The 14513-nt window shown below is 46.6% G+C and overlaps 1 protein-coding gene across 5 annotated transcripts; it reads right to left on the bottom strand.

Moving 5' to 3' along the window:
• Positions 1-305: 305 nt before the first annotated feature.
• Positions 306-14356, bottom strand: LOC108928190 (alpha-1,3-mannosyl-glycoprotein 4-beta-N-acetylglucosaminyltransferase C-like). 5 transcript variants are annotated; one of them, XM_018742001.1, is made up of 4 exons: positions 14053-14356; positions 2810-2922; positions 1682-1835; positions 306-1542 (listed from the first exon to the last, which is right to left on the bottom strand). In XM_018742001.1, the coding sequence occupies exons 2-4, from the start codon at positions 2906-2908 to the stop codon at positions 401-403; spliced, it is 1395 nt and encodes a 464-aa protein (XP_018597517.1). In that variant the 5' UTR covers positions 2909-2922; positions 14053-14356; the 3' UTR covers positions 306-400. The 5 variants fall into 5 exon arrangements, with proteins under 5 accessions (XP_018597517.1, XP_018597514.1, XP_018597518.1 ...); XM_018741998.1 differs by adding an exon at positions 4346-4475 and having other exon boundaries at positions 1682-2922; XM_018742002.2 differs by lacking the exon at positions 14053-14356 and adding an exon at positions 4346-4660 and having other exon boundaries at positions 1682-1832.
• Positions 14357-14513: the final 157 nt, after the last annotated feature.

Here is a 14513-nt window from a genome sequence, read left to right on the forward strand (position 1 = left end):
ACATTTGCTCCATTTTTAGGAACAAATCAGGACTGGCGAGAGAATGAACATACAGTATCTGCAGCTGCAAAGCATATGCAACCTAATGCCGCAAAAACTAAAAAGATGGAATGAATGAAAATGGCTGTACCGAGGTACCCAGTGAAGAAGGCAGATGGTCATAGAAGGCAGATGGCCCATAGTGTGTGCATGACAGAGAGAGTGTGTGTGTTCCACTGATGTTTGGATGAGTAACCCATTGTAACTAGTGTATCTAACAGTGTAAGTCACCTTGATGAATAAAGTGTGGGCTGGTAACACTACATAGAGCTCATTGCATTCAACTCACTTTGGAGAAAAGCATCTGCTAAATGAATAAATTTAAATCTTCAAACGGAGAGAACTTTCTGCATGTCCTCCTTCACTTTTCCTCTTTGGTCCAAACGTTTACACTCCGAATTATAACCCATTGCTCCTGGCTCTTTGTGACTAAGATTCTTAGGCAAGACACTGCGGCGTCCCCCTCGATGTCCTTCCTGTCGAACTGGCCATCAACCAAGGGGCCCAGTTTAGCATACTGCGAACACGTGGGCCCTCGTTCTGTGTGCACTGGGCTGCGTCCCACCTCGACCTCTGCAGAAGTCAGAATGTCCTTCCGGTCCTGCAAGCCTGTTTGGACTGAGATGCGTGTCACAATGGCTGGTGTGTGGAAGATGACAGTGAAGTGGCTGCCTGCTAAGGGGCTCTTGCCCCAGAAGAAAGTAGTCCTGGAGCTGTAGGCTTGCTCGGGTGTATACTCTTTGAAGGGAATGATGTCAGTCACAACATCAGCAGGTGGGTTGTCCGCAACGTTGAGGGGGTTTGCCTCAAAGTCCTCGTCCTTCAGATGGTTGTAGGTGCCACGGAAGGATGAGTACAGGCCCACGTGTTGGAACAGAGAAGGCTTGAAGTGGATGGGCATGTTTTGGGCCAGCAGTTTAGTGAAGTAGCCAAGGAGCCAGTCACAAGGCATCTCCTGGTAGAAGAGGAGGAGGAAGGAGGCCAGACGGGGTAGATCGCTGGAATGGTACAGCTTGCCTATGTAGCCCAGTTTGGAAAACTCCAGGGTCACCCACGCTGAGCCTCCACGAGACTGGATAAACATCCTTATGGTGGTGAGGAAGTTCCTAGAGCAGAGCACATCATCCTCCAGCATGAGGTAGTACTGTGACAGGTTAGCGCTGAAGCTGAGCAAGAAGGCATAGTCCACGTTCTGTTTGGAGCGGAAGGTGACGCGGTCCGGGGCATCATTGAAGTTTCTTTTGAGGCCCTCCAAAGGTGGGTAGTATTCCTGAGGTAAGTGGATGACAAGGAGCTGGCCTTTGAGGATAGGGCTTGAGAATCTCTCGGAGATTGAGCTCAGCACCTGCTGGTTCCAGGTCATATCAAAGTCTGCCAGGAGCACCACCACCACCATGTCCTGAAGCTCCTCCTCTGAAGACTGGGAGAAGATGGACTGAAGCGTGTCCAGAAGATAGAATCCGTTCTTCCTCTTAACAGAGGACAGACCCACGGTAAGGTACTCTGGAGGGATTGGAAAGTGGGAGGCACAAGGTGAGTGGTGGCCTATACTTCTGTTTTCAACATGAGCAACACAAAAAAAGTAAAATGAAACAAATGATCAAGGTTTAAATATATGTGTCAGGAGGTGCCCAGTACTCACTGAGGGTAGTTTTGGGGTAACCCGCGAGGAATGTGTAGGACATATTGAGTTTCCCAAAGTCATTTTTAAGGTGGTGAAACACTTGCAAGTTCCTGTCAGACCTTAATTGCTGTGACACAATTTCCCTTGCCCACAACTTCTCCTCAGACGTCTCCTGGAGCGAGTGAACATGGGTAAAGAGACCGTGGAAAACAAGACAAGTTGAGGGAAGAGACAGTGTGATTGACTTAGGGTTGTCAGTTATGCACTGGAGGAGAATCCTAACAAGCAGTTTACATTTACATTTACTTTTATTCATTCAATAGGCACATGCCCTTCTGGAAAACAACGTACAACTAAGGAGGAACAAAAGAGCATCACACATGAACAGATGAAAAGCTTTAGATGCAGACATGGATTTACGATTACAGCATGATGGCTGTACACTGCCACTGTGCTGGTACACTTTTGCTGCTTGTAGCAGTTCTAATGAAACAGTGAGCTAAACCCTGGTGAGCGAAACAGGCCATCTGAACAGGTGCAAGTTCATTATCCCATGGTATGAGGGATGGGTGTACCTGAACAGACCAAGCTCTACACTGATGGTGAGACAACTGTGAGGCTACAGGTTGAACATAAGGACACAAAAGCTAATTTAGCCCCATTACGAGTGGAATTCTGTGTGCATCATGAATCTTGAAAAACATCACGTCAAACCTGGCAAGACTCTAGTTATTTGGGGAATTAAGTGTCCTCTTTAGTTGCACATATGCAGAGGTCTAATTTTAGCTGCATGTAATAAGGTCAGAATTTGTACAATTATGTCAAATGTGTATAATACTGAGAAGAGGGGAAAACGTTTTGGCAGTTAGAGCCTCCTCGGGAAGAAGAGCCAGCAAACCCTTCGGTGTTTTTACGTCCACGATTATAAGAGTCATGACAACGGTCAATTAGAAATAATCGTAGTTTATTATTGTCCAGTTTATCTGCCTTGTATGAACACAAATCCCTGTAAAAAACCTTGGTTAAAGTTCAAAATAGCAGTGAGACTTGTTGTCACTGAAATAGAGAAAGGTGCTAGCACGGAATGGAAAGTGCACCCAAGAGTGAGAAAGGGAGAAAACAAAGTGGGCGGCGTAGTGTACTCACCGAAGTCTTGGCGCTGAAGAGGTTCAAGTACATGTAGAGGAAGACAAGCACGAAGAAAAGAACACCGCTTTTCAGAGCTGTGCCCCAGTGACATCGCATTGCTGCTGGATGCCCTATGGGGAGCGTTGGAACAGCTAATGTCAGCCTGTGTGAGTGTCACTATTTCATACAGCTGGAAGAGCTGGCAGCTGCTAATTCAGCTGACTGTAATTATTCACACACCTTATTGGAAAGCAAACCTTGATAAAAGGACTTTGTAACTGTACATGGTAAAAGGTGTGGCAAGAACGCAGAACTTGCGTCAGAAACAAAGGGACGACAACACATTCGCTGCGAGCAACGGTCTGTGTGAGTCAGGGTCTTTGTGGTCTGGAGCCTATCCAAGAATGACTTCTCATCAAAATAAACCTGAAAGTACTGGCATACCATGCCATAACCACTTGTTCATACGTATGCATGTGAACAAAGTGACATGTTTTCACAGTGGAACAGCCACCATAGACACAACTAGAAAATGGAAAGACAGCTGAAGAAGGGTAGAAGACTGAATGTTGACCGCTGACCGAGCGCTGACCACACTGTGGGTGAGCTGTAGGGACCCAGTGGCACAGTGCCACACTGGGGGAAGTGGTGAGAACAAAGAGGAACATGCCTTTAGGGAGTCACTTCCTTTCATTATCTTTCACAGGATACAGTGCTTCGCTATAGAGTAAATTAAATTTTAGTTTAAATTTTGAATTTGAATTTTAACTGTTTTTGATAAAAACAGAGAGAAGTTTCCTTTTCTAAGACATGCCCATGAAGTACTGAGTGAAGGCAAAAATGCAGGCAGCACATGCTCACTGTGCTCCTAGCCATAAGTGTTGGTTGTGACCAATACACACACACACACACATTTTCAGAACCGCTTGTCCCTTACGGGGTCACGGGGAACCGGAGCCTACCCGGCAACACAGGGCGTAAGGCCAGAGGGGGAAGGGGACACACCCAGGACGGGACGGCAGTCCGCCGCAAGGCACCCCAAGCGGGACTTGAACCCCAGACCCACCGGAGAGCAGGACTGCAGTCCAACCCACTGCGCCACCGCACCCCCTTTGTGACCAATAGTTCAGTGCCAAAAAGCAAGCAGCTGCATTTTATCTCATAATTTTGAATAATGATATCAAGAACTCCCTTTGATCTCAATTTAATTTGAATTTCTGATGTACAAAATTAGAGAACTGTTGCAATCCGTTACCTACGGACTGCACGTGTCACTATGTGCCCTTCCTCGTCCTTCTTTCCTGGCCCCTCTTTCCCACCACTGGTTGCTCTGCTGAGAAATGAATTGCTAAAGCACTGGCTTCAATCATGTACTGGGAACTAGCACACTTTACTCCACAATATTATGGCCCACAATGTCTCCATGACATCCAGATACATAGATTCCCCCTCATCTCAGATTTATCATTTCAAACCTGCACCGGTTTCTAGTAGATTTCCACTATGACATGGTAGTTCACACTGGTAAAACCTTCAATATTTAACTGTACTTACCAGTGTTCACATTTTATTGTGCTCAAAGCATGTAAGAACAGTTTGACGCGAGAGTCCTTCCACAAACTGACGTGCTGCAGTATGTCATTATCACGCTATGTGCTACTGCCGCCTCTCGTCTCTTCAACTTCTGTGTGAAAGGAAAGAGAGGGATTGTGCATCGAAACTCCACACATAAATGCAATGTACGCAATGCACAGAGGTGCTTCTGCTAGATGCCTCCATCAGCATGTGTGCAGCTCCTAGTGCGGGGCTTACAACTGCTGCCTTTAGACCTAAAGGTGGCAGGTCTAAGGCTCACCTCCAGCTGTAGACACCTTGAGCAGGATACTTACCCTAAATTGTTCCAGTGATATTATCCAACTGTACAAACTGGTAAATAACTTTAAGTTTCTCTGGAGAAACACATCAGCTAAATGAGTAAATGTATGCAGGCTATCAAGAGACACATATACAGTATATACGCAGTTTATGTGAGAGGGTATGACATCCTAATTATTGGACACAGGTGACAGACAGAAGAACAGGAACTAAATGGAATACAGAAGAGAAGTCAAAGAAGTTCACCAGGCCTTGCTGAATTTGTAACCTGTACTTCACCATCATTTCACCACCATCATTTCATCACCCTCATTAAACAGCCTGTAGCATACTGGTAAGAACAATTATCTTTGGACCCACAGGTTCAAGCCTCACCCTGGCTGTAACTTACCCTCAATTGCTCCATTAAAATTACCCAGCTGTATAAAGGGGTAAATAATTGTAACCTTAACATTGTAAGTTGCTTTGGAGGAAAGTGTCAGCTGAATGTAATACACACACACACACACACACACACACACACACACACACATTTTCAGAACCGCTTGTCCCATACGGGGTTGCGGGGAACCGGAGCCTACCCGGCAACACAGGGCGTAAGGCCGGAGGGGGAAGGGAACACACCCAGGACGGGACGCCAGTCCGCCGCAAGGCACCCCAAGCGGGACTCAAACCCCAGACCCCCTGGAGAGCAGGACTGTGGTCCAACCCACTGCGCCACCGCACCCCCTCTGAATGTAATAAAACAATATATTTTGCTTACTGGTTAACTGATTTCACCAAAATGGCAAACAACCCTGCCATGTGCTGTAGTAGCATAAGACTCATGCAATTCTGTTCACACCACCATAAAGTACATGTACACTTACATTTATTAATTTAGCACATTGGTTCTCAACAGGGGAGAGATCGGAGGGGGGGGCGCAAATTGTTTCCAAGAAAAAAGCACAGAAACAGGTCATCATTAGGGTACTCACTGTATTTTATTGCTTGTCAATTATAATGTGCATAAAAATAAAAAACCTATAAAAATCTATGTAAAAATCTCTTCATTATTTAAAAAATGTGTGTGTATTGTAAAAAATACACACAAACACTTTCTGAACCGCTTGTCCCATACAGGGTCGCGGAGAACCGGAGCCTACCCGGCAACTCAGGGCGTAAGGCTGGAGAGGGAGGGGACACACCCAGGGCGGGACGCCAGTCCGCCACAAGGCACCCCAAGCAGGACTTGAACCCCAGACCCACCAGAGAGCAGGACCCGGTCCAACCCACTGTGCCACCGCGCCCCCTTAAAAAATATAATTTAAAAAATATTTAAAAATAATTATAATTAAAAATATTTTAAAAACGCATTCCTTCTCCCTCTGCATTTTCTTTCTGAGTTGGAGAGGCGGAGCTTAAGCCCGCCTTTTATGTATAGCTGGCAGTGTAGGCACAAGTCAGAACATCAGAGATACCAGTCGAACTAATGCATGGTGATAAGTTGGTATGGATAAGTTCATCACACGTGCTAAAAGGAGTTGTGGCGATGGTCCGTCATCAGCACCTCCAGCTAAAAAGTCTAAGCTCTTGCTCTCTGCCTTTGTTTTGGTTGACTATGATGAGTGAATATCCTCAGTTGTCTGACACCGCCATTAAATTGCTGATTCCATTCGCCTCAACTTATTTGTGCGAGGCCGGGTTTTCAAAATTGACTGCGTTGAAAACAAAATACCGAAATCGTCTGCAGGTGGAGAATGACCTCAGGCTTGCGCTGTCCAACATTGAACCGCGCATTGTGTTTCTTTGTAAAAAGAAGCAAGCGCAGGTTTCCTACTAATTTATAAAGGCATGGCTAGCGAAACGCACCCTACATTCCAGTTTGCATATCACATTACATTACACGTAATGTTACAAATTAGTTCTATATTGTTCAAAAACATTTTTGATAAATTAAGGGCGTGTTCCACTATTGTCCTTTATATAGTTTTAAAAGAAAAAAAAAAACAGAAAAGTTAAAAAAGTAAAAACAAAAAAACAAAAAAAAAAAAGCTAAAAAAAAAAAAAAATCTATCTAGTCATGGGGGTGTGTGTGTGTGTGTGTGTGTGTGTGTGTGTGTGTGTGTGTGTGTGTGTGTGTGTGCGCGCGCGTGTGTGTGTGCGCGTGTGCGCGCCACATAATAGGAGAGGTTTGGGGGGGGGGGGGGGGCTTTAGTTCCAAAAGGTTGAGAAGCACTTATTTAGCAGATGCTTTTCTCCAAAGCAACATCTCAGCAAATATACAAATTTGTGCATTACATGAGGAGAAAGAGACATAGTTGCAGACATGTGATTCTTAAGTAAACCTAGTTTGTTACTTTCCACTTGATGCACCAATGTTCATCGCTTGTGTAGGGGCATAAAACACAGGACAGATGAATCCTGATAAAAACCATCCACCTACCCATCCATCCATCCATTTTCTATCCCGCTTGTCCTAGTAGGGTCGCAGTGGCAGCAGGGAGAGCAGAGAGACTTTGAGGTGCTGAGCCTCATCCCAACTGCTTCACAGTCGGCTGCAAACTGTTCCAGTGCAATGTGACAGTGCCAAAAGAACGACATCAACCTCAAAAAGCAGAGACGTCACCTTCCGACTCCCACACAGAATGCCATCCTGGCCTCGACTGCACCTTGATATCCTATCCGGCCAGAACCTCCTTTCCAGCACCCTGGCATAGACTTTCCCAGGGAGGCTGAGAAGTGTGATACCCCGATAGTTTTTCTTAAAGATAGGGACCACCACCCCAGTTTGCCAATCCAAAGGCACTGTCCCCGAGATCTGTACAACACTGCAGAGGCATGTCAGCCATGACAGCCCTACAACATCCAGGGCCCTAAGCAATTCCGGGCGAATCTCATCCACCCCTGGTGCTTTGCCACCATGGAGCTCACCAACTATCTCAGTGACTTCCACCAGGGAAATGGATTCTGACAGCCCGGAAGCCTCTGGCCCTGACTCCTGTAAGGGAGGCATATCACTCGGGTTTAAGAGTTCCTTATAGTGCTCCTTCCACCTCCAGACAATGTCCTCATCAGGGGTCAGAGTTTCTCCACTCTTTCTGAGCCTGAACAAAGCTCCTCCAACCCCTTCTGAGCTGCCGGATGGTTCTCCAGAACCTCTTTGAAGTCGACCGATAGTCATTTTCCATGGCCTCTCCAAACTCCTCCCATGCCCTGGATTTTGCTTCTGCAACCGCAGCCACTGCTGCCTTTTTTGCCTGCCAGTACCTGTCTGCTGAGTCAGGAGTCCCTAGAGCCAACCAGGCCCTAAAGGCCTCCGTCTTCAGCCTGATGGCTTCCCTCACCACCGGTGTCCATCAGCGGGTTCTCAGGTTGCCGCCCTGGATATCATTGACAAGCTTTTGGCCACAGCTGTGCCTGGCTGCTTCCACAATGGAGGTTTTTAACAGGGTCCATTCAGACTCCATGTCCCCTACCTCCTCCGGGACATGGGAGAAGCTCTCCTGGAGGTGTGAGTTAAAATCATTCTCGACAAGGTCCTCCGACAGTCGTTCCCAGCACACATACATTAAACGTCTGGGCCTACCGGGTCTGTCCATCAGTTTTTCCTGCCATCTGATCCAACTCACCACCAGATGGTGATCAGTTGACAGCTTAGCACCTCTCTTCACTTGAGTGTCCAGAACATGTGGCTTCAAGTCAGATGAAACGACTACAAAGTTGATCATTGACCTTTGGCCCAAGGAACTCTGGTACCAAGTACACTTATCCTTGTGTTTGAACATGGTGTTTGTTATGGACAAACCATGACTAGCCCAGAAGTCCAATAACATTTCACCATTCGGGTTTAGATGGGGAAAGCTGTTATTCCCAGTCACCCCCCTTAAGATTTCATAGTCATTGCCAATGTGAGCACTGAAGTCCCCCAGCAGGACTATGGAGTCTGTAGGTGGGGCCCTGTCCAGAACCCCACCTACTGTCACCACGAAGGCTGAATACTCTGAACTCGTGTTTGGTGCATGAGTGCACACGACATTCAAAGTTTTCCTCTCTGCGACCCTAAGTTGCATTGAGATTACCCTCTCGTCCACCGGGATAAACTCCAACTATATGGCAGCCTGCCGGGGACTTGTGAGTATCCCCACACCCACCCAGCACCTCTCAAACCGTGCAACTCCTGAGTAGGAGAGGGACCACCCCTTATCGAGGAGTTTGGTCCCAGAGCCAACACTGTGAGTGGAAGTGAGCCCAACTATATCTAGTTGGTATCACTCAGCCTTCCGCACCAGTTCCGGCTCCCCCCCCAGTGAGGTTACATTCCACGCGTCAAGAGCCAGTTTCTGTTGCGAGGGGCCGCAACGCCACGCGCCACCCTGCCCCCTCCTAGCGTTTGGTACACATTGCACCCAACCCCCATGTTGGACCTTGCGGGTGGTGGGCCCACATGGCCTCCCCACATTGCCTTTTTTGGCTGAGCCCGGCCGGGTTATGTGGGCTGCCCGGCCACCAGGTGCTCCCTTAGGAACACTACCCCCAGGCCTGGCTCCAGGGGTAGGTCCCAGTGACCCTATTCCGGGCAGGGTAAACGTTCTCATGTTTACTGTTTTTCATGGAGGTTTTAGGATCGTGTTAGTCTGGATCTTCACTCCAGATCTGTTTGCCTTGGGAAACCCTACCAGGAGCATACTGCTCCCGACAACATAGATCTGGAGATCCCTAGATCACGCAAGCCATTCCGCCATGCCAGGGTCCCAATCCAGGAAGGGTGATAACTTTCCTACATATATTTTTATTTTGTATGTATTTATTTTTTCAAAGGTACACAAACATTTACAGACAATACAGGAGTAGCAGCTGTGTAAAGGCTTATCTGGGGATGATCATAAAGTTATGGGGCATGAACATTTACACCATACACGAGCTGGAGAAATCTTGGGCGAAGTGAGTCCGGAAAACGTGAGTTTTCAGACCCTTCTTGAATGTAGACAGAGTTTCAGCAGTTCTGAGTAAGAGGGGGAGGTCATTCCACCACAATGGAGCCAGAACCGAGAACCTCCATGCTTTACTTTTCATGCGCGGGACCACCAAGCGAGCAGAAGTAGACGAATGAAACAGTTTGGTTGGGGTGTTGCAGTTGATCGAGTTTTGTAAATAGCTGGGAACAGTTCTACTGATGCATTTGTAGGCAATAACCAGGGTCTTGAATTTGAGACGGGCAGCTATAGGAAGCCAGCGCAGAGAAATGAGTAGGGGAGATACATGGGAACACTTTGGCAAGTCAAACACAACTCGTGCAGCAGCATTCTGTATCAGCTGCAGAGGTTTTATGGCAGTAGGAGGAAGGCCAGAGAGGAGAGAGTTGCAGTATCCAGACGGGATGTCACCATGGCCTGGACAAATACTTGGGCAGAGTCAGTTGTGAGGTAGGGACAGATCCTATGAATATTATGCAGGATGTATCTGCAGGACTTTGAGGACTTTGCAGCCTGAGAGCTGTGGTTGACCACAGTACTGCTCAACTGCACAACTAAAAATACTAAGATAAAGCTTCTTAAATAGGACACAAACATCCCAATCATATGGTAGATTTGTAATAACTCCATGAAGTATATTTAAATAAGGTGTTTCTATACTCACGTGGCACAGTGGCTCAGCAGGTAGTGGTGCCATCTTACAGCACCTGCATGTTCCTGCTGTGTGGGTTTCCTCCCACACTCCCCAAACATGCAGTTCAGTTGAATTGGTGATGCCTGTAGTGTGTGAACATGGGGGGAGAGGGCTATGCAGTGATGGTCTGGCATCCCATCCAGGATGAACCCCCCAGCCTTGTGCTCAGTAATTCCAACATAGGCTCCAGACCACTGCAGCCCTCATACAGCTGCATAATTTTACTGGAGCAATTTAGGGTAAATACCTTACCTACTTAAGGGTACTACAGCCAGAGCTAGGGATCAAACCTGCAACCTTTGGATCTAGAGGCAGTAGGTCTAACCACTACACTACCAGCTGTCCCTTGTTACTAAAAGGAAAAGAGTAACTTAAATATATTAAACGTACACTCTTCTCTACTATAAATTTGTGTAGGTATCACTTTTCTGATAGTGAGTATCATGTATTCTTCTTTTTGAAACTGTTAAAAAAACTAATATTAATAGCTAAGTTCAAAGCAACAACCCTAGTGCACACTATTCCAGAAGTACACTGGAAGAGAGAGAGAGAAAGAGAGAAAACATCTCAGTACACTCCTATTGTCACAACACACATTTTTTCCCTTCTCTATAAAACACTATAGTCTCATTAAGTCATCAGTTAAAAACCATTTCTTTCTTGTTGAGCATTCTTTCCCTACAATAAGACCCAAGGAGGGGGACTTGTATCCCAGAGCTGTATGTGCAACGGGCAAAAGAAATCATTGACACTGCATTACAATTTAACATGTACTTTCTTACTATTACTTCAACATTCGTCTCCTCTTGTATTTTTCTGTGTCTTCACTTTAAAGGGGCCCACGGACATCAGTGTTGCTTACGACACGCCACATATAGGGCTGTACAAATGCTTGGACTTTGCACCACAAGTATCTCGCTCAGGGACTCATTATGTTCTGCTTCAGTTTTACAGTTTTAAAATCAAGAGACTGTAGAGCCCCCTGAAAATGCATATGTGAACATGGGTGTGTCTCCTGCTCCTCCTCTCTCTGAATGTCAACAAGACCAAGGAGATGATTTTGGATTACAGGAAGTCACAGAGAGGGGGGGTCATGCTCCTATCCACATCAATGGGGTGGAAGTGGAGCAAGTTAAGAGCTACAAGTTCCTGGGCGTACACATCTCCGAGGATCTCTCCTGGAGCCTCCACACAGACACAGTAGCGAGTGCAGCCTGTCAGCATGTCTACTTCCTGCAGAGACTTAAGAGGTTTGGCATTTCCTCTGGCATCATGTCAAATTTCTACCGCTGCACTATAAAGAGCATTCTGAGAAGTTTCAACACCGTATGGTACGGCAGCTGCTCTTCTTCTGACTGCAAAGGTCTTCAGACAGTGATGAGAACAGCTGAGCTCATCACTGGAAATAAACTTCTGGCATTACAGGACATTTACTAAACACGCTGTTTGAGAAAGGCCCGGAATATCATTAAGGACTGCACTCACCCTGCTCACCCACTTGTTTGCGACACTGCCGTCTGGCAGACGCTTCCGTTGCATCCAGTCGCGGACAACCAGACTGAAGAACAGCTTTTACCTACGAGCCATCAGACTACAGCCAGTAGTCCTTCATCTAGCACTGCAATACTATTACTGACAATATATTACTGCCTCTTCCAGGCCCCTGACATTACTACACAATATTCACTATTTATTGTACTTGTATTTATTTTATTCTGCCTTACTTACTAGCATGTCTTGTCTAAATACGTGCTTGTACCATCAATGTCTGAATCTGAGCCTTATCACAAGCATTTCAATGCCCAGCATACCCAGCGTACCTGTGCAAATGACAAATAAATGACTCTGACTGACTGATTGCGGCAACTAAGGTCAACAGAAAGAGACACAGTGAAACACAGTGATAACAAGGGGGCAGTAAGTTAGGTCAATCTCCCCACACCTGCAGAAGAAGAAAGCAGAACACAATCACACCCGTGTTGCTACCTTTGTCCGCTCCCTTCGTTTTACTGCATTCAGTGCAAGGAGATGACTCTTCTTCAGCCCTGGAAACACTTACTTGTGCAACACCTTTCACATTGACATTATGAGCAAACCTCTCATTGCTTTGGAAAGACTCACTGTAAACCATATGCAGCAACACAGAGAGCAAACAGCCTCAGCATACATTTACATTTATTCACTTGGCAGATGCTTTTCTCCAAAGCAACTTACAATGGATACTATGTAGTGTTATCAGCCCACACACCTTATTCACCCAGGTAACTTACACTGCTAGATACACTACTTACAATAGGTCACTCATCCATACATCAGTGAAACACACTCTATGGCACTCACACACTATGGGGGAACCTGAATAGCATGTCTTTGGACTGTGGGAGGAAACCCACAGAGACATGGGGTGAACATGTAAACTCTACACAGACTGAGCAGGGAATGAACCCACATTCTCTCACACCAGCCAGGCACTGTGAGACAGCAGCCCTACTCACTACACCACCATGCAATTCCATCAACACTGTTCAATGCTGAATAATTGAGGTACCCGCAGCGTAAGTCCCCATTCATCCACTGCTTACAGTTATTAATAATTCAGGCACACTTTCCACCTGTATTCTCTGAGCAGGGTGCCTGAAACTGCTGGTCCTTCCTTCCCTAAAGGTCTGGGTCACACCCTTTCCATTTGTTTACATTTTCATTTTTATTTATGTTTACACTTCGCCCTGGAAAGAGGTGTGTTGTGGCACACTCTGTTCACTCTATGCTAAATACACTCCCCACATTTATTCAACAATGTAATACACACACAGACTCCTAATCTCAGACTGTAGGAGGAAACTGGGAGAACAAGCTCCACACACCTCAAAACTCATATTCGTCACACGTGTGTCAGCACATTCATCATTTTCCATCCATCCTCAGTAAGCACTTGGCCAACGCTGGGTTGCCACACTCCACAGCCTCTCCTTGCACCAGGTGGAAGTGGTTAGAGCTGGTGCCACATAACCTGAAGGGTGCTGCTTCAAACCCAAGCTCAGTGCCCTTGATGGAGGAGTTTACCACATTGTAAAAAGGGGTAAATCCTTATAAAGCTTACTGCCAAAGACTGTAGAGTATGCTTCTTCGGACAGAAGTGTTTCCTCAGTGTTACATACATGTAGCCCTGAAATTATGTGGTGACACACAAGTCACACCTTCTCCGTATATCTCCTGTGGAAAAGTGCAAAGTTACCTTTTTAGTGACATGATTAATGCACATCCATGGCAGTGCTCCTTCAACCGTGAACTTCGGCCACATCTCTAAACGGCCTGATAATTCATTCAAATCGTGAAAGGGAAGTGCGAGCAGTCCATAAGTCGCCTAACGTCGCAAATGCGTATTGATTGATATCGCTCGTAAATGGCACGAGACCGGATGACAGTGTAAACGGTCGCCGACACAGTAAAGGCGCCGAGCGATTCGGCGCGCTCACGCGGCACTTTTATTCCCCTCGTTGGACACTTCCTTGGCTCAATGGACAAGTGGTTATTCATCCATTGTGTATCTGTGTGTGTCCGCGCGCACTCTCGCTCCACTCCAGTCCGCTTTCCGAATCACAGTGACAGTGAGTGGAAAACACTTGGTCACGAAAAAACAACAAGCGGCCACCTGCCAGGGCAGCCATATGATAATGACATAAAGCTGTACAAGAGAGGACAAGTAAACGTAGTAAAGAGCGGTAAGAGCGACCCACCTCGACCTGCTCCGCCGCAGCTCCGACACGGACACGAGCCGAAAGCGAAGCGCCCGTCACCGCGTGCTGGTCCCAACAGGTGGCTCCTGCTCCCGCGCTCTGTCCGAAGGCGGTGGCGCGAGGCGTTCCAAAACGAGGAGGGTTAGCAGGTGCTGAAGAAGCAGCCAATGAGAGACCGAGCAGTTCTTTGTGATGGTGACCGCGCAAAAAGGGAAAAGCGCGAGCTGTTCTGCGTGGATTCTTTCTAAAGATGTAAGAATAAGTAAAACGACCCCTTACTTTCTGAAATAAAAAACAATGTAATGACGGCACAATAACCATTGCCATTTGAACAGTATTTAATAACACACGTAAAGGTCTCCTCTCAATCTCATTTTGTGCCATCATGGCATGTTAGCGCAGCCGTATGCGTTAGAAAAGCGGTAGATTAATCGTAACTAACGGAGGTAACAAACACACGC

The sequence above is a fragment of the Scleropages formosus genome, chromosome 25 (assembly GCF_900964775.1).
Source record: "Scleropages formosus chromosome 25, fSclFor1.1, whole genome shotgun sequence".
Lineage (NCBI taxonomy): Eukaryota > Metazoa > Chordata > Actinopteri > Osteoglossiformes > Osteoglossidae > Scleropages > Scleropages formosus.

Bases quoted from the DNA above. Each gene is read 5' to 3' on its own strand.
- LOC108928190 (XM_018741998.1), bottom strand. From the start codon at position 1,979: ATGAATAAAAGTAAATGTAAATGTAAACTGCTTGTTAGGATTCTCCTC. The intron at 1,543-1,681 runs GTGAGTACTGGG...CAATCCCTCCAG, and splicing joins TTACCCCAAAACTACCCTCA to AGTACCTTACCGTGGGTCTG.